This window comes from Hylobates moloch, unplaced genomic scaffold, assembly GCF_009828535.3.
Source record: "Hylobates moloch isolate HMO894 unplaced genomic scaffold, HMol_V3 SCAFFOLD_8, whole genome shotgun sequence".
Lineage (NCBI taxonomy): Eukaryota > Metazoa > Chordata > Mammalia > Primates > Hylobatidae > Hylobates > Hylobates moloch.
The window spans coordinates 50,727,929-50,751,674 of NW_026652283.1; the positions used below are offsets into that span (position 1 = coordinate 50,727,929).

General features: G+C 41.4%; 1 protein-coding gene across 12 annotated transcripts in view; it reads left to right on the forward strand.

Annotated features, from left to right (window-relative positions):
* The window catches only part of ELAVL4 (ELAV like RNA binding protein 4), a 161,968-nt gene extending 146,800 nt beyond the window's left edge, over nucleotides 1-15,168 (forward strand). For 7 of the 12 annotated variants that reach the window (XM_058442790.1, XM_032160797.2, XM_032160798.2 and 4 more), the window contains 4 exons: nucleotides 5,197-5,350; nucleotides 6,993-7,218; nucleotides 8,860-8,898; nucleotides 12,201-15,168. In XM_058442790.1, the coding sequence (XP_058298773.1) occupies nucleotides 5,197-5,350; nucleotides 6,993-7,218; nucleotides 8,860-8,898; nucleotides 12,201-12,570 (789 nt within the window). In that variant the 3' untranslated portion in view covers nucleotides 12,571-15,168. The remainder of the gene's footprint in view (nucleotides 1-5,196; nucleotides 5,351-6,992; nucleotides 7,219-8,859; nucleotides 8,899-12,200) is intronic. The other 5 variants (XM_032160803.2, XM_032160804.2, XM_032160802.2 and 2 more) reach the window with 2 other exon arrangements.
* The last annotated feature ends 8,578 nt before the right edge of the window (nucleotides 15,169-23,746 follow it).

The window sequence follows — 23,746 nt, forward strand, 5'->3', positions numbered from 1 at the left end:
GTTGCATGGACACGGTGGGCTCCATAACACTGAACTTTACACTTTGACAGACTGACATACCCTGTCACAAGTGCTCTAGACCCCACAGGCTGAGAGCAGAGCCTGCCCCCATAAGACTGAGAGCCTGGAACAGAATGTGTGCTTCCAGCTGGCGTCTGGCTCCCAGAAGGGAAGAAGCAGGCAGCATCTGAGCCTCACATGCCCATTTCTTTTATTGAAGCCTCCATTCAGAGGAGTCACTTCTTTTCCCTGGAGAAGAGTGGGTGAAGATTATTGCTATAATAGGCCTGGTCTGTTACTGCAGGGGGTTCTCTCCACATGGAAGGAAACACTGGGAGTGGGAAATGAGTATCTCCCTGTTGGAAGCAGCCCTCTGTATTGCATGCTTCATTTGTTTCCTTTCCTTTGCAGACTGGGATTCTTGAAGCAGAGACACTCCCAACACCCATCCCAGGGCCTGGCACACAGTAGCTGTTTAGGAAGGGGAGGAATGAATGAACTCCCATCTTCTAATGCCAGTGTTTTTCTAAAGGAGCAATTTTCTGGGGCTGAAAAGGATGCCTTTTCCCTCTCATTTTATCCTCCTCATTGCACCCAACATGCCTTTATCATGTTTTCCATGTCCTCTCCCTTTTCTGTATTATGGAGGACAGACAAGGAGTGAGGTATTGCTGGATGATTCAGGGAACATTCTTCCTCAGGTCATGCTGTTCTTCCCACCCTGCCCAGGCCAAGCCCTGTGTATGAGCAGGTAAAGGGAGTTGTGGGTACTGCATGGGAAGAGGCAGCCCCCAGCCCTGGTCCTGATGCCCCATCTGTGATGAATGACAATGCCTGCCTTACCCACCTTGGTGAGACTTGCTGAGAGCAGAATTGGGAAGTCATTTTGGAAAGCGGAAAGTACTTTGTCGGCATAAAGCAGTGGGATCTGTGGAAATGTGTTAGAGGACATTCATGTCAGTAAAGTGGTAAAAGATGGTCCAGACCCCACCAGGGTGGCAGAGGAGGGCAGTGCCTCTATAGGCATTCCCTGGTAGTGTTACACGTTTTTTTTTGTTTGTTTTTTGGGGTTTTTTTTTTTCGGTGAAATTGGAGGGTGTGTCCCAATGGGAGCTAGATTCCCAGGCTGGCCCACAAAAGCCTGTATGACTCATCACATAATAATATGTGTAAGTATCTACTAAGTTCTAGGTATGTGCTAGACATATTAAATATATTATCTCAGTTCTTACAATAACCCTTCAAAGGATAATTGACCCCCTTTTTACGAGCAAAGATGTTGAGACTTACCAAGATCAAATTAGTTGCCCAAGGTCATGCAGCTAGTGAGTACTGGAGCTGACCCACAGTCAGGGATCATAAGCACGATGCTATAGCATCCTTCTGGTGGAGGATGGGAAGACTGTGAGCACCAGGGACAGGGAGAGCTGAGGAGCTTGGAGGGACTGCAAATCTTCCATAGAGATCATCTGTAAAGTCAGCTGCTCACAGTCACCTGGCTTTGAGCCACCCCTACCCAGAGAGAGGAGTGGCTTCTTCACTCCCAGCTCTTTCTGAGTTCCAGAAGGAGGTCAGTGCTGGCCTAGAGATGCCAGTCTTGTCTTCAGAGATTCTGGATGAATGAAGCAAACAGGATCCTGACTGAGGCAAGGGGAGTTCTCCAGGGCGCTGGCTCCAGTGTTGGAAGCCCTGTGACTCCAGGCCACTGGCCCAGGGGCATTAATATGCCATCAATGCTGACCCTGAAAATTGGCAATTTTTTGGAAATCTTTCAGCCTAAACAAGGGCCTGACCACTGTAGTCATTCAGTTAGAATTTAATACATGCATATGGAAAGTTGAAAATTTTAGATACTAGGATGAACATTTGGATATTCAATGTGGGAAGATCTTTTTTCTGTCATTTTTGTCTATCCATACCCCACAGGTTTCATGGACAGGAGACTGAGAGAACAATAGACTTAAGGTTCCATATAGGTGAGAAATACTAAACAGGAATTAGACTTGGTAGAGAATGATTGATGTCTGTTCACCTTTGGGATTTGTTGCTGCCTTTGGGGATTTAGGGTCTGTCTCTGGAGACGTGTTGCAGTAATTCTCCCTGGCTGAGATTCTACTTATGTTGGAATCAACTTTTGGGGAAATGGTTTTTGTTGTGTCACCAACTTTCAAGTGCCAGCTCCTCTTCCCTGGCAGGGTTCACCCTATTCCCTCTGTACCCTAGCACTGGCTGTGCAGAACTAATGGGAGTTAAGGTCATGACTATCTATTATGCATTTATTGGGTCCCAGGTACTGTGCTAAGCCCTCGATCTTCATCACCTCATTTGTCCTCACGACAGAGGAAGGCTATTATCAGGCCACCATTCCCTGACTCCACCACCACCTTTCTCACCACCAGTCTCAGCTCAGCTCTCTCTCCTTCCTGGCCCTTTTAACCTTTGATTAATCTCTCCCTCCTCTGTGTTTCAGTCACACTCATATGTATCCCTGGCATAACACACACATCTTGTGGCACTGTGATAATTGGTCTATATGTTTACTCATCCAGTCTTCTGTTCAACACATTTTATTGAGTGCCTCCTATGTGTTGTCTGTTGCACTCTTTGGACTTGGAGTTCCTTTACAGCAAGAGACTATGCCTTGTTCTTGCTGTGTTCCCAACACATACCACTGTACCTGGCTCATAGTAGATCCTCAGGAAATATTTGCTAAGAGAAGGCCTCTATGTGATGTCTAGTCCTAGAACAATCTGTCAGTCCTTCCAGCCCCAGGCATTGGAAAATGGGAAATTTGTCCCTTAGCTCTTAGCTTGGTGGAGAAACACAGCTGGGATTCTGGGTGCCTGACTCTCCGTGGTCCACCTTACTGGAGTTACAGTTAACTCCAAAGAGCCAGTAATATCAGCATCATTTCTCATGAGCTGTGGGTGTTTATTCATTTTTTCAGTAGGTGTTGAACACTCTATAGGTATCAGGCTAGGTGCTGGGAGCTAGAGTCACAGAGTTGAATAGGACACACACACACACGCAAGACCTGCAACCTAAAGAGATCATCAGCCTAGATGGAGAGGTGGTCAGTTAAGGTTGAAACGGGTTAAGTACCATGGTTCATTGAGAACACTGCTGGGGAGATTTTTAGGAGAAGGTGAGATTAGAGAAAGCTGCCTAGAGAAGATGTCATTTGATCTGAGCCTTGAAGAGGAGTAGGATTTGGACTTGAGGAAGTAGGTAGAAAAAAAATGTCTGTATGAGCAAAGGCATAAAGGTGGTAGGTTGTGTTTTGAGGGAGCACAAATGTCATTCGGATAATTAATTTGTCAGTAATTGGCAGGGTGAAACAAGGGTGACCCTCATTGCCATGGGCATATCACTATGATGTTTTTATTTCCTTCTCCTACCACTTCTTCCTCCTACTCAAAAAATAGTTCTGCTATTGACACACTTTGTCCCTTAAAGAACAGGGGTGGAAGAACCTTCTGTGGAGTGAAGCCCTGTCCAGACAGTCACATGGGGTTCTTAGTCCTTCAGCCCACACCCCAAATGCACACACTGGGACCCCCTATATAAAGGCCCCTCTACATCTCAGCCATGTGCTGGGAAGGAGCCCAGAGAGGCCTCCCAGCCCACCCATGAGTTTCTAGAAGATGGAGATACTGAAGGCAGCTGCCTCACTCCATCAGCAGGAGGAGGCCAGCGAGGCAGATTAGTCACTCACATCATTTTATCTGTTGAGTCAACATCTATTTTTAGGCATGGAACCCATAAAGGGACCTGGCATGTCTGTCATGGAAAGGGGGAGAGTGCCATGGATGAGGGTTCTGCTCATCCTTCATCTTCTTTCCTAAACCCGTTCTCTCCCCTGAAGGTCACAGAAGCAAGGCCCATATTACTGCTGGAGGTTTAGGTCTTAATGTCAAAGGTCTGGTTTAATGTGTTCAATTCCTTTTGCACACATGCTTTTGTGTGCACGCACACACACACACACACACACACACACTCTCACCCCTACAGTCTTAATAGGTCTTATGAATCAGTTGTATGGATTAAATAAAACTTCCAACTGAAAAATGCTAAGGCATATAGGTCTCTTCCCGTCCAACGTTGTCAGATGTGCTCTGAAATGACTGTTTTCATCATCTATTCTGAGCCATAACCACCCCAGAAATAGCTTTAGCAGGAAAGTGCTTTTGTTAGACTAGCTGTAAATTGTATTTCAAATGTCTGATGTTGTTTTCTTAAAAAATAAATAAATAAGTAAATGAAAGTCTAAAATTAATGACTGCTGGGGTTTGCTTTGCCTATGTGTACTGCTACAGATTTGGCTTCTTGCAGATGGAATTTCAGATCTGTTTACACTTCTGTGTTAGCTTTTTGGGGGAAAAAAAGCAGTTGAGAGATCTGGGAGGACAAATTTACAAAGTCGAACTTATTATAACCATTGGTGAGGCTCTCTTCTCTCTCTCTACTGCCCTTTCCTTCCCTCCTTTCCATCGTGCCCCCATTTTGTTTGTTGTGGTTTTTATCTACCCTGCTTCAAAGTTAGAGACAACTGCTCCTTGCAGATGTGACGACAAGGTCACATATCCAGTTTCGCAAGCAGATGTTCATTCAGCCCTATTTCACCAGCACTTTGTCATTTGGTGAGAGCAGACCTCATGGGAACAGACTGGAGCAACACAAAGGATGGAACATAAAAAAATCTTGCAGAGAACCTGATTGCTTTTATGTATTCAGGAAGAAGGGGATGGGGGTAGGGAGGGTGGCAAGGAGAGAAATGTGCAGAGCAGAATTTCATGAGGTTTTTTTTTTTTTTTGGTTTATTCAAAGATTATTATGTGTTGGATACAGTAAATCATCTATACACCCACTTCCAGGAGGTAAATCTTCAGAACTCCATGCGTGGGTAGCTCTGCATTTAACAGCTGCCATACAGTAGCTATTTTGTTCTGCACTTAGAGACCCTTATCTGTGCATTTGTTTTAAGTTATCGTCAACTCTCCTCTTGTTCCTCTATTGTTGTTCTCCTGGTTCTCATTACTATTACAGGGGTAGCTAAAAATGTGAACTACTGAGTGATTTAAACTGACACCATGAGTTGTAACGGTAGATGAGGGGCTGTCATCTTGGTTGTGGACTCAGCGTCTACTCTGAGGGTGATTGCCTATAATGGAATTAGCTCCTCTTGCCTTTTCCTAGGTCTCATATGCCCGTCCGAGCTCTGCCTCAATCAGGGATGCTAACCTCTATGTTAGCGGCCTTCCCAAAACCATGACCCAGAAGGAACTGGAGCAACTTTTCTCGCAATACGGCCGTATCATCACCTCACGAATCCTGGTTGATCAAGTCACAGGTTAAGTGTTTCTTTGTAATTTCTTTCCATGTATATCAATGTCATCAGCCCTGTTACTCATAAGAGCAGAAGGCTGATGGCTGCTTAAGGCAGATGATATGGATCATGAATAGACAGATTTTTGACTTGGAAGAAAGACTTCTTATCGGTCAACTGCCCAAATTTAAAATGGGCCATCTTGGGAGGTAGGAGTTCTCCATCATGCTACTTGTTTTAGCAGCAGCTAAACTACTTGGCAGGGTTGTAAAAAGGATTCAGGCATCAGGTTGAGAGTGGAACTGTATGACCTTCAAAGTCTCTTTCAGCCCTCAACCAAATAACATTACTTTTGTATGTGAAAAGAACCTGTATGCATAGCTGTAACTCCAATTCATAGCATTATAGAGTTAGAAGGAATTGTCCCATTTCACACTTGAAGAAACAGGTTGAAAGTGGGGGATCTGACTCCCCAAAGCTAGTTAGTAGCAGTACAAGGATCTGAACCCAGGATCTGGTACTGGGGTTCTTTGTCCATAATAAAGAAAGGCAGCCACCACCTCTCAGTAAGAAATGTCAGGTACTCTGTGTTGCATTTTTAATGCCAAGGTGTTTTCGCCTACCTCCAATTTGATTCCAATTTAGAACTCACCCCCTGAGAATAGTTTAGCACGTTTATCATGTGATTCATGAGACAAACCTTCATAGAAGTCAGCTCTGCCCTAGACATTGTGCAGAGGGACACTGGAGACCAAGAAAGAAGCAGGCACTGCCCCACCCTTACAGGACTCCAGTGTGGAGTCCAAATACTTGCTAGAAGCTGTCAAGTGCCCCTGAGAGCTCAGGAGAAGGTGTGCCATGCCTGGTGGGAATTGCTGGGAAGACCCCATTGAGGAGGCAATGTTTGAATAGGGATTTGGAGGATGTTTCAAAGGTATCCAGCAAAAAGGAGGGACAGAGCATTCTAGGTGGAGAGGAGAGCATATCCCAAGGCATGGAATCGAGGAAGAACAGTCTATTCAAGGAGGATCAGGCAGTTCAGGGTGGCTGGTGTGAGCCTCAATAGGGAATTTGGGGCCAGATTGCCAGAGGCATTGAATGCTGTGCCAAGAAGTCTGGACTTTCTCTGGGTGCAGAATGGAGCCATGGAAGGGTATTTTGTAGGTTTTGTTTGTTTGTTATTCATTTTAGAATGGGAGTCAGTGAAGAATAGGTACTATGCACAAGGTACAAAATTCAAAAAGTACAAAAGAGATATAGAAGATGTTTTTAAAGCATATGATGTGGTCAGAGTTCACTTTTCAAATAGATTGCACACTCGCTACATGTGGAGGACACATGAGAAGACTAGAAACTGGACAGTGAGTGATCAGTTATAGTAACTTTTGGGAGGTGACGATGGAGCAGAGCAGTGATAGAGGACTAGAGGGGCCAGATGCAAGAGAACCCTATGTTCTGTGGCTGGGAGGCATCAGTCCAGAGCCATGATAGCAGGAATGCAGGTAAACGTGTTTTGATGGGTGAGAGAGATCAGGGAGCTGGGCTCAGCCCTGGCCCCACAGGTGGGCTTACTCCTCACACAATATCCATAGGACCCATCTCTTCCCAAAGATGTTTACCAGTTTGTTGTGTTCACTCTTTACAAAGGCTCTTTCTCTTTCCCCAGGAGTGTCCAGAGGGGTGGGATTCATCCGCTTTGATAAGAGGATTGAGGCAGAAGAAGCCATCAAAGGGCTGAATGGCCAGAAGCCCAGCGGTGCTACGGAACCGATTACTGTGAAGTTTGCCAACAACCCCAGCCAGAAGTCCAGCCAGGCCCTGCTCTCCCAGCTCTACCAGTCCCCCAACCGGCGCTACCCAGGTCCACTTCACCACCAGGCTCAGAGGTTCAGGTAGGCATGCCCAAAGAGGAAGAAGGCCTGCTACAGGGGTTCATAGCTGGGCAAGAGCCAGGGAAGCCCATGGTACTGACAAATGGGGCAAGGGTAAAAGCTTCCACCCCCAGGAATCACTGTGCAAAACTCCCCCTGAGCCTCAGTTTCCATTCCTGTAAAATGAGACAGTTGGAGCAGATGCCCTTCTAAGCCCTCTTCCAATTTACTACTGTGACTGTATAAACTTCAGATTCTTTGGTAGAAACAAAATTTCTGTGTTTAACCAAACATGAAGGTTCAGTTTCAACAAGAGTTAATCACAGATCAGCGACCACATTCAGCAGATTAGACTTAAGGCTGGACAGCGGCTTTTAATAAATTCAAAAAATAGACCATAAGGCAGATCCTTGCCAGAGGGAGTGGTTTTTCCTGTCTTCTTTTCCCTCGGCAGGTAACTCTGTTGAGTTCAGGGGAGGGGGGACTGTCTTTGGTGTTAACCTTATTATGTTAAGTCAGTAGATTCTGGGAAGATAGGGAAGAAGATCCTGTCCAAGCCTGATTAGTGTTTCCTTCGAGTACCCAACCCCCAGGAAGCTCCTGGGGCAGGGGGGCATTGCCCTTCTCCTGGAACTTTTCTAAGACAGGTTTCTCTCCATGAAGGCAGTATGACCTTGACTGGTCTCTGTTATACAAGAGATAAAAATATTTTTGACTTACCCATGATAAATTCTAAACAATTACTTTATTCCACACCACATCCCAGCTTCCCTTTGATGAAAATGTTTTTCTATTTGAGAAACTTCACATGGGAAATAGTAGGTCCTTCTATCTAGGATAGTATGCTTCATCTGGCTACGTGAGGAGAAAAATCATCCTCTTTCGTGTCCTCCTATGCCCTGTGAATTTGAAATGGTTAATGATTTCATGAAGAGTCCAAGTCATCTAATTTTTATTTTGCTTGAGAGCACATGCAGTATTTATGTAAAAAGCCTCTCCAGCAGACTTCTAATGGTGGAAACTATGGTTACTACTGCCCTATGGTGTGAATAGCTTGTCCCCAAGTAAGGTAGTGAATGTGAGGAAGATTATAGCATAATGGCAGTTTGCTGGGAGGTGCTATCAGGCAGTAAACAGTAAGCCACTTTTTAAAAATCTTAACCTGCAAACTCCCCCTGCCTCCCAAAAATGTGTGTAGTAAGATGATTTCGTTAATGTAGCAAGGCTAACAGAAAAGATCTGTTCTGATACATATTGTGTGCCTGTGTATTGTTAATCTGGAACAGAGACCTTTATTTACAAGTTTAATTATAGTAAAAAGGTGAACAATTTAAGGAGCCCCCGCTTTGAACAATTTCACATATAATATAAAACAAAATCCACACAAATGTTCTGAGAGGTGGGGGGAATGGTATTAATTCAGACCTTGAAAGAAAGGGAGACTCATTAGACACTTGCTTTAAACTCTAGCATTGACCTGAACATGAATTACTTGCAGTTAGAGACAGAAAAGGGGGAAACTACCGGTGGATAGACTCCTAAGCAGTGGGGAAAGTTGTTGAGCTTTTCTTCTTTGAAAATGGAGCATTCTTATTAATAGTTCCATTGAGCGATCTTGCCATCTGTGAGGCATTAACCCAGAGACCCTCCTTCTCTTTGCAGGCTGGACAATTTGCTTAATATGGCCTATGGCGTAAAGAGGTAATTAAAACTCCACAGATTGCCAGATGTCCATGTTGGCACAGACTGGGGCTAGAATTTTTTTTTTTTTAATTCACTAACTTTACTTTAAAAAAAAAATTCTTCCTTTTTCTTCCACCAGCATGTCAAATTCTTAATTTTAATTTCAGACCTCAGTTGATTTTGTTTCTTTTAGGGCACACAAAATGAATTTGTGTGTTTCACTTTTTCTTTTATTTGCAGGTGGGCTTCTCCTATGGTTCAGGTGCCACAGCTACCAAGCCCTTAATAATCTGGTCCTTTGAATGGCTCCCCTAAGGGGAAAGGCTCCGACTCTTTGCTGGCTGGTTTTGCAAACTTGCAGAGCAAACTGTTTTGCATTAGCAATGCCAAGATTCAGTTAAGAGGGCAGATTCCAGCAAATCAGAATTAGAACATTTTGCTAATTGTGGTTGACAATCTTATGATTTTTCGGTAGAAAAATTAGATTTTGGGCTACCAGCTCTGGCCAAAGGATAAACAAACACGTGGATGACTTTCTAACTCCTGCCCCCACTTCAGTGTGCATTTCAGAGCACATCCTGAGAATGAAGTGTATCTGTGTGCACCTCAACCAGGGGTTTCTTTTGTTACAGGTTTTAACAGTTCTTATAAATCCTCCCTTGGTTATATGTTATGTGTGTTTTAAACTTGCTGTTCCTTTCACTGAAAGGCTTTTTGTGGGGTTGGGGGCCCAGAGTCAAGGCTTTTGGGGCTCTCTGAATGCAGATTCAAAGTTTTCCAGACCCAGTATGAAATCTGAATCTTGGAAAGTTGGGTGTGTGATGTCACTGTGTCCATGAGATTCCCATATGTGCTTCTGATAAGCTCCACTGCACTGCTAGGGACATAGTGTTTTCATCATCTTGCTCAGTAGAGCTGCACACTTTAATTCCCCTTCCTACAGTCAAGGGAAAGAGATGTAGTCTTTAATAGTCCACATCACACTCCCAGTTCTTTCACTGGCCATGCATGGTAAGTACCCTGACTCTGGGAACTGGTGCACAGTAGAGGAAGTAACCTGACTGCAGACTTCACTATCAGAGGACCAGCCTCTCAAATCTCATTCCCGGCATCAGTGAGGATAACTATGAATTATCTCCACATTTCCAGCACACTGTTTGCCTGTTCCCAGGGATTTTACATCTTTCCTAGCTCTATCTCATTCCTTTGCTCCTCTTTGACGTTAGTGAGGTAGTGCTAAATGTTGTGAAAAGAGAAATGCTTATAACATAGATAAGATAGGGGAAGACACAGCTGTGGTAGGCCTGCCACCACCTCCTCCACTGCCCCACCCAGAGTAAACATCACTAGCTGATAATAGCATTCTCTTTTCCTATTGAACCCAGATTTGGATTTAGAATGCTTCCTACCAAAATGCTACAATTAACTGTCACCAACTAGGATAGAGGCTGTACTTGCAATCTCTTTGCAGGCCCTGACCTTTGACTTATAATAAATACTTAGCTGTTTTCTACCTATAAACAGAAAGAGGTCAGTTCACCAGGGTCAACTCACCTGGTTGGAGGAGGGAAGATTAAAAACACAATCTTCAGAAATGATACAAATTACAAATAGACATGGATCTGCATGTCTAAGAATCTACACCATGATATTTTTTGGCTTTTTCTTGTTAATAGTTTTTAAACAAGAGAGAAGATTGACTTAGTGAATAATAGCAAAGATATTGTCTATTGAGTTGTTAAACTTAGCATATATTCAGTAGCCATTTGATTATCCAAATTCTAGTTAGATACAGAACTATTCTTTAATAGAACTTTCAAATCTCCAAGAATATTTGCTTATTTTTAAAAACAGTTGTAGCTCACATTTTACACCATGCTCTTCCCTAGTTTTTGCTGTCTCTCCTTTTCCTATCTCCCCCAGTAAAACCCCAGCCAAATGAAAAGTAAGAAACTATTCAGTGTATAGCATCAAAACTCCCTATATAAGCTCATGCCTATAATCCCAGCACTTTGGGAGGCCAAGGTGGGTGGATCACCTGAGGTCAGAAGTTCAAGACCAGCCTGGCCAACATGGCAAAACCCTGTCTCTACTAAAAATATAAAAAAATTAGCCAGGCATGGTGGTGTATGCCTGTAGTCCCAGCTACTCAGGAGGCTGAGGCAGGAGAATCACTTGAACCCAGGAGGCAGAGGTTACAATGAGCCAAGATAACGCAACTGCACTCCAGCCTGGGTGACAGAGCGAGACTCCATCTCAAAAAAAATAAATAAAAATAAAAAAAATCCCTATGTAAGCTTGATATGAAACAAAACATTAACAAATATTGTTCTGCTGTAGGCACTGGTAACCTAATTGTTTCATCTGGTACATCCATCACAAATCACACAAGGATTTATTTCATCAGACAGTGAATAGAATTTAAAGAGTCATTTTTTCTTTTCAGGATTACACCAAAACTGAGAAGATTTCTAAGCCTAATACAAAAGCAGTTGTAATAGGGCAAATAACAATTTTATGCTTTTCTAATGTACAGCGATTCAAGATACATAAATGCACAAACCACTTGAAGTCTTGCTCCAGTGATACTTAGGAATAAATTCCAGATAACATAGCATAAAGGAGTAATACATCTTTATAATTATTGCTTGAGTTTGTGGGGGAAACCCTTTTGAATAAATGCTAAATGAAACATCTGTTTAATAGCAAGACATACCTGTTCATTGTCACGTATCTCCATCCTCACTAAGAAACATTTGACAACCATAGGTCAAGGGAGTGCAAAAATGGTAGACTTAGGCACTTTAGGGCCATCTCATAATCTGCCTTTAAAAAAAAAAAAAAAACAATGAAATTTCCCAAGCACTGGCCAAAGTTAGTCACTAATTCAACCAATAAATATTTATTGAGCATTTTCTATGTGTCACTATATCTGTGAGATTCCCATATGTGCTCCACTGAATAAACAAGTAGAGCCACAGAATGAATGAAATAGACCCTTTCCCCCAAGAGCACATTGTCTATTGTTGGGGTGGGGTGGAGTCAGGGTGGGGTACGCTATGAGCATATACTGTCATAGAAGTGTTACAGAGCCTTGCTCTGGGAGCCCTGGGAGTCCCTATTGGTTTTTAGAAATTGACCCAGGTCTTTCTCTCAGCATGAACATGCCCTAGCCAGTCAAGCCATTCCCATCAGAGGAAATGACATAGACATTAGTTTTTACATTTTGGTTTTTGAACCCTGAAGACTCTCCTGTAAACACTCACTCAGCCCTCTGCCCCGTGTCTGTGTCTGTGCATCTGTGTGTTATCCTTGGTCAGACTGATGTCTGGACCAGTCCCCCCTTCTGCTTGTCCCCCCAGGTTCTCCCCAATTACCATTGATGGAATGACAAGCCTAGTGGGAATGAACATCCCTGGTCACACAGGAACTGGGTGGTGCATCTTTGTCTACAACCTGTCCCCCGATTCTGATGAGAGTGTCCTCTGGCAGCTCTTTGGCCCCTTTGGAGCAGTGAACAACGTCAAGGTGATCCGTGACTTCAACACCAACAAGTGCAAGGGATTCGGTTTTGTCACCATGACCAACTATGATGAGGCGGCCATGGCCATCGCCAGCCTCAACGGGTACCGCCTGGGAGACAGAGTGTTGCAAGTTTCCTTTAAAACCAACAAAGCCCACAAGTCCTGAATTTCCCATTCTTACTTACTAAAATATATATAGAAATATATACGAACAAAACACATGCGCGCACACACACACATACACGAAAGAGAGAGAAACAAACTTTTCAAGGCTTATATTCAACCATGGACTTTATAAGCCAGTGTTGCCTAAGTATTAAAACATTGGATTATCCTGAGGTGTACCAGGAAAGGATTTTATAATGCTTAGAAAAAAAGAAAAAAAAAACAAAAAAATACCTTTGATGCATTGAATGTTCTTTCATAGCTGTCGTTGTTGAATATAATATACATAGATAGCGATGTGCAGGGATTTTTACCCAGCCAGCTAACTTTACTACCTTCCTTGAAGGTGGATCTTTTTAAGATGACCATTCGCTCATTTGAAGAAGAAAAACAAAAAACAAAAAAAATAATAAAAATACAACAATTTTTACAAAGTAATGGGATTCAAAGAAAGGAAAAAAAGATTTTTCTTTTTTGTCAAAATGTCGATCCAATCAGATTGGTAAAAAAAAAAAAAAACCCCACACAAATTAAAGAGGAATAATAAAAATTGCAAAAATAAAAAAAAACTTTTGCAAATTTTTTTATTTTTCCTTTTTTCTTTTATATCATGTGAACTAAAACAGTCTTCTGTTAGGGGATGGGGGCAAGGGGGATACCTGATGACATTAACAATTTAATAACATTAACATTGTTGCCAAAGAGGTGGTCTCTTTGCTGAAAATGGGTTTCAAGAAAAATCTATTTTTATAAAATATAAAGAATTTTTACAAGAGAATCTGGATTTGAGAAAAAAATATTTTGACTGGCTAATTTAGGGGAAATTGACAACTTTGTCGCGTTCATACTGCACTGGTAACTTTTTAGAGATCAAGATGTGTGTTTTAAACTGGATTCGTAGACTGTTTTTTGAAGGATGGGCTATAAACAGATGATCTTCATATCTTTTCATAGCATGTAATAATAATTAAAAAACAATTATTAATTACTAGGGGAAAGGAGTGTTCGTTCTACCCAGGGTACCACAGTTCCCCACAGTCAAAACCCAAAAGCAAGGAGATGAGTTGAAAGACAGTTTTTCTTTAAGTCATCAGTATGGGATGTCAGCAGAACAAAAATTAAAAAGATTAATTTTCCTTTTGATCTAAAACTTCCTTAGTTTGAGCAGTAGGTGCTACAAAATTATTTACATATCTTAGTATCATAGTTAAATGTAATGTGTTTAGGAGAGGAAAACAAAAGATACATTTGCTTTAAATTCATTAAGAAATTTTCAAATTCACTTTGTAGCCCATGCTGATAGAATTGGGCTGTGTTGGTACATTTGAAACACTGTTTATGTTGCTTGAAACACTTATTTATTTAATCGCCGATGTGATGATGCCTATGGCCGAGATCAAATATAGCTAGATTGGCTAGACTACTTATTTGTTTACTTAAACTATGGGAAGAAGCATATTATTGTGTCATTCTGTTGTGTGTGTATGTGTATATACAATATAAATATATATATATAAAGTTATTTTTTCTTTGGGTTAATTTATTATAAGTTGTAACACTTGGCTAGTTTTGTTTGTATATGTCTTAAAATGTTTTCTTATGATATTTAAGTGACAGTTAAAGAGGTATCAAGGTAACTTGTGTAGAACTATTGTTTGATATATTGTCATGTTTGTTGTGAATATTTTTTCTTACTGCACAGTAGAAAAATAAAAACAACTGAGTCTTTATTTTAATGTAACTCAGATTGGGGAAAACAAAACAGAGCTAAGGGAACAAAATGACTGAGGGAGCACCCTCCCACGTCCAGTGCACTGATCATTTTAGTATGTTTGTGCTTTGTACGGTTATATATTTAAAACAAAAACAAAACAAAAAAATACAAGGGTTCATGCTCTTCCCTGGGTAATAGAAACAGTTACTCGCTATGCATAATCTAGTTGATAGTTAAATTTGCTATTGCTTTTCTTGTCTTGTTATATAAAATCTTTTCAATACAAGTTTAGTCTTAATGGTAATAAAACGTTATGGTTATTTATAACTTGTGCTTATTTTGTGCATTTTTTCCCATGCTGAACCCACTAAGTGCATGTAGACAGGACTGTTGTTTTCACACTGAAGAGGCAAACTTCGTAGTAGTCGTTGTAGTGGTAGACAGATAACGAATACCAAGGCTGCATCATAGACTCCTCCTTTAAATTTTTTTTCTGTTTTTTTTTCCTCTTTTCAGTTTTGGATATAACACCAGATTTCAGTTCAGAGAACACTCGTTCAACATTCAGGGAAAACTTTTTACGTCACCTGCTATGAATGAACGCAGTTTGCTGGCAAAGTTTTGATGCATTTGCTAAGCATTAGTGGGAAAGGCATGCCAAAATCTTCTCTATAATGTGTTCAATCTTGGGGGAAAAAAAAAGGAAAAAAAATCTTAGGACCAGGCAGTTGTATACTTTAGTTATTAATGAATGACTTCATGTTAATCTTGCTAGTTTAGATGATTTCCAAGAGAAAGTATTGTAAATGTTTTTTTTTCATAATCTTGTTGTGTTTGAATTATTTGTACTTTATCTGTCCAGACAATAAATGAAAGTGTGTAGAATGGATTTGACTTCCCAAATTTTTAAATGTGTTTATTTAAACTTTTTTTCTGTACCATCTTCAGATTTCCCCAATATTTTTATCATTAAACCAGGGAAAAGAAAAGGCAGAGTAAAATTCTATTTTGCAGCTTAGCCCAGTCTCTTAAAGTCAGCTCAATATTCAGAAGTCACTGTTCTGGTTCCGTGCTATTAAAAGTCTGGTGGTCCCCAACCAGCAGTATCGGCATCATCTGGGAGCTTGTTAGAAATGTAGAATCTGCATTTAACCAGATCCCCAGGTGAATGACTCACTGGTACTTTCAAGTTTAAGGAGCACTGCCCTGGTTGATAAGCCAGAACACTTGGCTTTACCTTTGGTGTTATGATACATTAGCACCTGTTATTCATTTATAAGAAGGCTTGTGACTTGTTCAGAGGACAGGGAGCCACCATTTGCAGAGCACGTATTATGTAACGGGCAGGCTGTATGGTATCCTCTGCATTCTCTCACTGTATCCTCAGTAACCCGAGGAGTGTAGACAACATTATCCTCATTTCACAGATGACAAGACTGAGACTCAATAAGAATAGTAACTTGAAACCACAAGCAAGTTTCCAGCTGAGATTTGAATCCAAGTCTGATTCCACCACACAGCACCTCAGCATTAAGGTTGCAGAACTTGAGCATTAAGAAATATTAAGAAAGCAGACCATTTGTATTGAAAGTGACAGCTAAGCAAGAAAGGTCACCTTTTTATTTTAGCACTCATTTCTTTTTAAAAGTAGGAAATATTTGGCTTTCTTACCTTCGAATAGAAACTCAAAACAAGGAATTACTCATAATGTGTCTAAAGAACGTGATTTAAGCTCAACCTAGGGAGAAAAATACTGCCCACATTATCATGAAGTCACATTAAAATATGCCCTGAACTTTACAGATTAGCTTTTTAGTGATTTCCTGATACAATCACTCCCTGATGATCTACTGTATTTCATTTTCATTTCCTCACTAACTGAAAATTCATACTCTATAAAACATTGCCATCCATAAACTGACACTTCATGAAATGCCCCCACTGAGCCAGATGAACAAATAGTCAGATTCTCTTCTATTTCTAATTAACCTCTTTATTATTATTATATTAAGTTACCACATTGGTTGGAATAATTAAGTTCAGGGCAAAGAATGAGATTTAATTAACCAAGCTAAATATTAAACCTCTAAGTCAGCCTAAACCTCATATGGTTGAACTTAAAGGTTCTTATTATAGTTTTATCTTAAAGACAAGCCCCTACGTTTCTTTTCTGGAGAAAAAAAAAGGGGGGCATTCAAAAGAACAGTTTCCCACAGGGATAACACAGCTTTACAACTGTGTTTGTAGGTCTAAAAATGTTGCTGCCAAACCTATGATAGTTGCCAGTCATCACCACCCCTGCTCCTTAAAAGTGTCATTTTAGTGTACTTTAAATGGACGGCTGCATTATTTTGGAATATCCGAAGTTGGTAGAATCTTCCCAGTTCATATAGTTCATTCACTAGCCTCCTCCTACAGATCTATGCTGAAAGTTTTACAAATAGATGTAGGTATTTAAATAGGTCTTGAAAATGTCCATAGAAGACATTCTACATATACTCTGTCAGAAACACTTTCTAGCATCAGCACAATGTGTCTGCCTAACATCTAATAAAAAATTCATCTTGTTGCGAATATAAGCCTGTTACCTTAAATCTCCAGGCAAACATATATAGTTTCTGTAGGTGTTTGTGGAAAAGGTCTAACAAATCACAAGAATGCTGAGATTATTACATTTCTTTGAGGTCCTAGGTACGTTGTATTTTGCTTGGTTGAAAAATTGCATGTCATAGAAAGCTGACGGCATTTACTTAGTGTTATTTTTGTCAACGTGATAGGAGGAGTAAAAAAAAAAAATGTGTTTATGTCTAAAACCACCTCACATCATCACCATCAACATCAAAACTTTACTTACTTCTATTACCGAAGATCAAACACTGACCAAATGATGGTTACTGCCAGAAATTTTTATCAGCTGGGGTCCTGTTTAAATGTCTTTCATCAAGATCAATCAACCTTTGTTCATTTGTAAATAAAACATTTTAACCCCCAAAGAATAACATTTAAACGTACATTTGAAAATCACAAGGTCTTGTGGCACCCATACTCTCCTTGAGTCAGTATTTGGGTGTAGATACTTTTAACCTTGTCAAAATGCAGTACACAATTGCCTTTGCCATAGGTAATTCCGGAAACTCCCAGTCCTTGAAATTATTTTGCCCTTACTTCCTGTAGGCACTATGCATTTTTTCCTTAACAGACACACACAGGCAAACACACAAGGCAAGTACTTGTATAATTATGAATTTTTTAACTTTCATCTGTGAATTCAAAAATGATACCTGATAAGATAGCGTTAACTACAAGAGTGTGTTTTCTAAACCACAGAGTCATTAAAATCTTAATTTGAGGCCATCCTGCCTGGATCCTTCCACAGCCTTCATGAAAGCTCACAGAACACAGCTTCTAATATCCTTGCACCCTTGACTGCCTTTGTTCTACCCGAAGAAGAGAATAATAAAAGGAAATTACATTTTATTTCCATGAGCTGAGATCAAGTTTTAATATTGTCCAAAAATGACTCGTACCATTCCCTTATCTTATTAGCTTTTTGGCATATTAGGTAATAAGATAATTTCTCATGGTACAGTATTTATGTAAGAATCATATTTCTCTCTGTGCAGATCACTTACAGAAGTGTCTGTTAACAGGAGAGAATGATACATAATCGGCACTTAAGATTAAAATAGACCTGAGAACATAAAAGTGTTCCTTCAATTAAAGGAATAGTGTTTCTCCTGTCTCATCCTTTTTGTTTCTGCAGCAGAATGAAAACTGGTTTAAAATCACCCAACCCCGGGTTAATTCCCAGAAGGCTTTTCTATGCGAGTTCAGCTTCATCTACTAGTGGTTCAAATGCAAAGTGGACTCACATGACATGCCAGTATGCCATGTAATTATTTCAAACAATTTTCAGCAAAGTCCCTAAGGTTTAAGAAATTGTTTCTAGAAAGACCACTGGCATTTATTAAGTTTTTCCTATGGCAGGCACTCTATATGTATATAGTGTTAGTGAGGGGTATCATCCCTCTTTTACCTTGAAAAGAAAGAAACTCAGAGAGATTAGGTATTTTGTGAAGGTGAGTAAGTAGGTGGCAAAGCCAGAATTCAAACCCAGGTCTGTCTGACCCCCAAGATCCCCAGTTATACACCGTGGCTCCAAGTCCATTATGCTAGAATTAGAGCCAAAACAATTACCAAGTGGTCCACACTTCAACTAAAGGTGAGATGAGTCCTATTATGTAGGAAATAAAGGAAATTACATTCATGTACTGTGCCTGAGTCTAACCCTCTCCCCAAATCTTAAATGGAAAAACAGACCAAATAACAATGGTTTACAAGCAAATTAACAAAGAAAAACTAAAAGTGATAGTTTTTAAGCACTGTTGCTCAGCAGTATTTAAAAATGAAATTAGTTTGTTAATAGGTCTATTTTAACCACCACAAATCACTGAGGTAGAAAAGAGTTGAGGATAGGACAGACAGGTAAGAATGTTAACAAGCCAACTTAAGGACCCTCAGAGCTGGCCCCATGGGTCTCCCCAAGTGATAGTTCCCACTGTGATACACAGATAGGTCCATTGTGTGGACCAAGAGCACCATAGTGGCCACTCCTTTCACTATCTGTATTGCCTCTGAATCCTCAGAACAATCCTGGGAAGCACATAACATAATCCCCATTTTACATCTAACAAAAACGGAGAAGTTAAATACCTCGCCCAAGGTTACACAGCATGTTGCAGAGTGGGAATTTGCACAAAAGTCATCTGGTTCCAATCCAATGTCTTTCTACTAAACCATATTGCTGGCTTTCAATGTGATACCATTTGTTGATCATCTGCCTAGCTGTGAGGTATGGCAGGGTGGGGGTTGAGGGGAATCAGCCTAAGCCTTGTCTACACTAGAATCCTTACTCTGAACACCTGCCATATGCCAGATACTGAGCTAGGGGCATGACAACAAATAAACATGTCTAGCTTCTTCTTTTTTTTTTTTTTTTTTTTGTATACCTGTTTTGTGCATGAAATTGTGCAGTGGGTTATGACAGAAAACCAAAAAAGCAGGAAGGGAAATTTAGAGTTCTATTACAAAGACAAGACCTGTGGAGCAATGATCTAGCCACAAAGATGTAGCACAGGTAACTTTTGTGTTGGAGGGAGAATTTCAGATTTTGGAAATCTGTGGGGAGTGAAAGGAGCATTCTGGGACCCAGGAAGGAAGGAGAGTTTGCCCTGATGGAAAGAGGACTAGCTTTAGTGAAAAAGTCCTGGGTTTGGGTCCCTGGGACAAAAATTTAAGTCTCTGAAATTCCTCATCAGAGAAGGGAGGATTAGAAGTAAAATATGCCAAGTTCCTGGCACTGAATGAAGAGTAGCAGGAATTAAACAATAGCCAGAAAGAGTTCCCAGAAGAAGAAAACTTGGGCCAGACCCTTTGGCAGGGAGAGGTGGGTTTGGTGGATGCCCCTGAATGTAAAGAACCAAGAAATCCTGTTTGGTCACTTCAAGTGAGGGAGGGAAGAAATAGTAGGAATACACGTGGGAATAAGTTGCTGGGAATCTCACTTGGCCTCGTGGAACTTAAGCTGCTTTTGAAATACAGTAACTCCAGCCACTTAGCAGCAAAAGCTCTGATTGCCCTCAGCAACCAGAGGCCCTATTGGTCCCTCCTCTGGTGTCTGGCCATTACAGTGACTCAGCCACTCCTTCTCATTCGCCCCTGAGAATTAGACTGCTGGGAGCATCATGGAAGAGTCACAGAGACTTCCCCTCAGGGTAAAGGAGTGGTGGCCACACTAAGGAGCTTAGGTGGGCAGCAGTGGAAAGGGAGAGCACAGGAATAAGAAGAAAAGGGTTGGTCATGCAGGCTGAGGCAGGAAACATCTTTAGGAAAGCAGAGTACCAGGCTTTTGAGCAAGGAAGTGAGGGCCCTTCGTTCATAAATATCTGGTAAAGGGCAAATATCTCCAAGCCCTACTCCTCCTGGCTGTAGGAATAAGAAAGAGTCAAAAGTTCTGTCTCAGCCAAGATGGGAAATGAATCCAATTAAACCATTTGTAAAGGGTAGTCCTCCCCTGCTTGTCACACAATCAGGCTTGTCATTGCCTGGTTACTTAGCTCTGGAAAGCCCTTGAAAGTCAGTTCAACTTCCTCATTTGAATCCTTGGGAGAAACAGGGTTTTGAGTTGTCCAGCCTCCACTTCACCCTATGTAACTAGTTTTCATCTTATTCCACAAGTATTAGGGTTCTTCTCCTTAAAATGCCCTTTCCTCCACCCCAAACCCACATTTTTCTCAAAGCATGCATGCACCACCCACCTGGCTAATCCTGCTTGTTCAGCTCGGGATTCACTGCCTCTTGAAAACCTTTCTTGACCCTGGCTGGGTTAAGGATTCCTTGATAATCCCACATCCCTCTGCTTTCCTGCATCACAGCATACTCACATACCATATTTGTACTGCTGCATGCAACCTCCAGGGGGACAGAGGAATCAGGCATGGTGCCCGCGCTGGAAAAGCTCAGGTGTAAGCAGAGTATAGAAGGGCAAGGGCAAAGCTGCAGGGTGTTTGGGGAGCAAAGAGAAAAGAGCAGTCAATTCTAACTTTGCGGGGTGAGGTAAGGTTGAACTGTAACAAGAAAGGAATCCTAGACATGTTTAGGAATCAGCTGTCTCATGAAGGATAGAACAGACTTGGACAGGTAGGCATTGGAGTGAGGCAAGGAGCATCCCACTGGGAACAATGGAAGTGATCCAGGACCAGGAGTCAGAATCCTCAGCTCTGCCCCTGACTTGCTGTGTAGTGTTGGGCAAGTCACTGCCCCTCTCAATTTCCCAGAAGTTAAAGGAAGGCGTGGGACGAGATGGTCTCTGATGGTTTTGCTCCTGCTGACTCCTAGACATTCATCTGCCCTTACATTTTTCATAGGGTCAGCAAATATTTATTGGCCACCTATTATGTGTCACTGAGGAAACAATGAAAGGACGAAAAAGACAGCTATATACAGCTGAGGTGAGTGCTGTCAAGGTCAAGTACAGGCTGTTCTGACAGTGAGCAACAGCACCTGCCTGGCTGAGGAGGAGGAACACCCTTTCTCAGACTGTGGCATTTGAGCCAAGATCTGAAGGATGAGGACAGTGTGTCCCATCCCAGGCCAGGAGAACAGCATGGGCAAAGGGCCAGAGTAGAGGGGAGCAATGTTCAGCTGAGGGACTGAGAGGAACCCAGTGACTCAGCAGTGGAGAGGGGAATGGGGCTGGTGGTAGCAGGGACCAGATTATCAAGGGTCTTGCAAGCCACAGAAAGGACTTTGATCCTTAAGAGTAATGGGGAGTGCCTACATTTCAGCCAATGGATTCTCTTCTCTCAACCTCAGTTTACTCATAGTGATTAGTAATAGTAAATAATAAACCCCTTCTCATATATCTATATCTAACCTATATATTTATATCTTTCAATCTATCATCTCCTGTCGGTTCTTTTTCTCGGGAGAACCTTGACTATTACACTTACCTGTAAAATAGAAATGACTGATAACAGTACTTATAAGGCCTCTTATAAGGGCCTTATTCAGTGTTGAGAGGGTCAAATGCATTAATGTGTGTTAAGTGCTTAAAACACTACCTGGCAGATAGTAATAACTATATAAATGTTTGCTATTACTATAGCTATCATTCTTATTATTCATCTGGCTAATTCTTACACATGCCTCAAAATTCAACATGAATATCCTTTCCCCTGGAGCTCATTCCTCAACCTCTCAGACTGTTATGAACCATTTCTCTGTGTTCCCAAAGTCCTCTCTTACCCTGTAGAATAGTTTATTGTCTACCTCTATGCCTTCTCCCCTAAACCATAAGCTCATCAATGGCAAGAACTGTGCCCTATTCATCAGTACAAGATTGTTCACAAAAAGAATGCCAGTGAAGGTGTGCAGCTGTGGTAGGCTGAATAATGGCCCCCTAAAGATGTCCACATTCTAATCCCAGGGCATGTGAATATGTTATCTGTCTTAGTCTATTTGTGTTGCAGGACTTTTCCTTAGCTCAGCTAAAGACAGGGTTCTTTGTCCCACAGCCATGAAAATTCAGGCTCACAGACAATTTGGATGGTGAGTAAGACAGGGTTTTATTGGGTGAAGTGGAAGTAAAGGGGGCACAGGGACTCTCACAAGGCCAGAGTCCCTGCTAGAGCACTTCCCACCTGGCCATTCGAATCCTGGGTCCCACACAGGAAGAGGAGGGGCCAGGCTCCTCCCTGCTGCAAATGTCGGGAACTTCTCCAGGCTCCTCCTCAAATGGGAAAGCTGGATAGAGTTTCTTCACGGACCTCCTCTCACCTGACTGTCTCATTTGGGCTGCTATAACAAAACATCTTACAATCGGTAATTCACAAACAACAGAAATGTATGGCTCACATTTCTGGAGGCTGGGAAGTCCAAGGTCAAAGCACTAGTAGATTTGATGTTTGGTGAGGATTTGCTGTCTGTCTCATAGTTGTCACCTTCTTACTGTGTCCTCACATGGTAGAAGGGATGACCAAGCTCCCTCAGGCCTCTCTTATAAAGGCACTAATACCAGTCAGAAGGGTGGATCCCTCATGATCTACTCACTTCCCAAAGTCCCCACGTCTTAATAATACAACATTAGGGATTAGGTTTAAATTTACTAACTTTGAAGGAACATAAACATTCAGACCACTGCATTACCTTAAATGGTTAAAGGGACTTTACAAAGGTAATTCAGTTAAGGATCTTAAGGGGAGATTATCGTGGATTATCCAGGTGGATATATATATATATATATATATATATATAAATGTTTGCTATTACTATTGCTATCATTCTTATTATTCATCTGGCTAATTCTTACACATACCTCAAAATTCAACATGAATATCCTCCCCCCTGGAGCTCCTTCCTCTACCTCTCAGACCAAGTTAGGTACTATTTCCAGGATTCCCCAACGTAATCACAAGAATCGTTTTAAAAGGGAGGTGGGAGGATTCAGAGTCAGTAGTAGGAGAAGCAACAATGGAACCAGAAGATTGTAGTAATGCAAAGAAGGACCCATAAGCAAAGGAATGCATTCGGCCTCTAGAAGCTGAAAAAGGTAAGAAAATTGATTTTTTTTTCCTGAAACCTCCAGAAGGAACACAGCCCATCTAACACCTTGACTTTAAACCTCTGACCTTCAGAACTATAAGAAAATAAGTTTACATTGTTTAAGCCACTACATTTGTGGTAAGTTTTTATAGGAGTAATAGAAAACTAATACATCAGCCAAGCATAAAGCAGGAGTTAGAAAAAGGATAGTTGTGTGGAGAAGCCAATGTTCAGTCCAGATCCTCCCTGGCTCCTGGCATCGGTGAGAATAGGAACAGAGTTAGTGGTAGCCACTGTATCTACCCTCTTAGCACACGCTGATCACTCTGGGCCCTCAGGAAGCAAGATACCACCACCATAT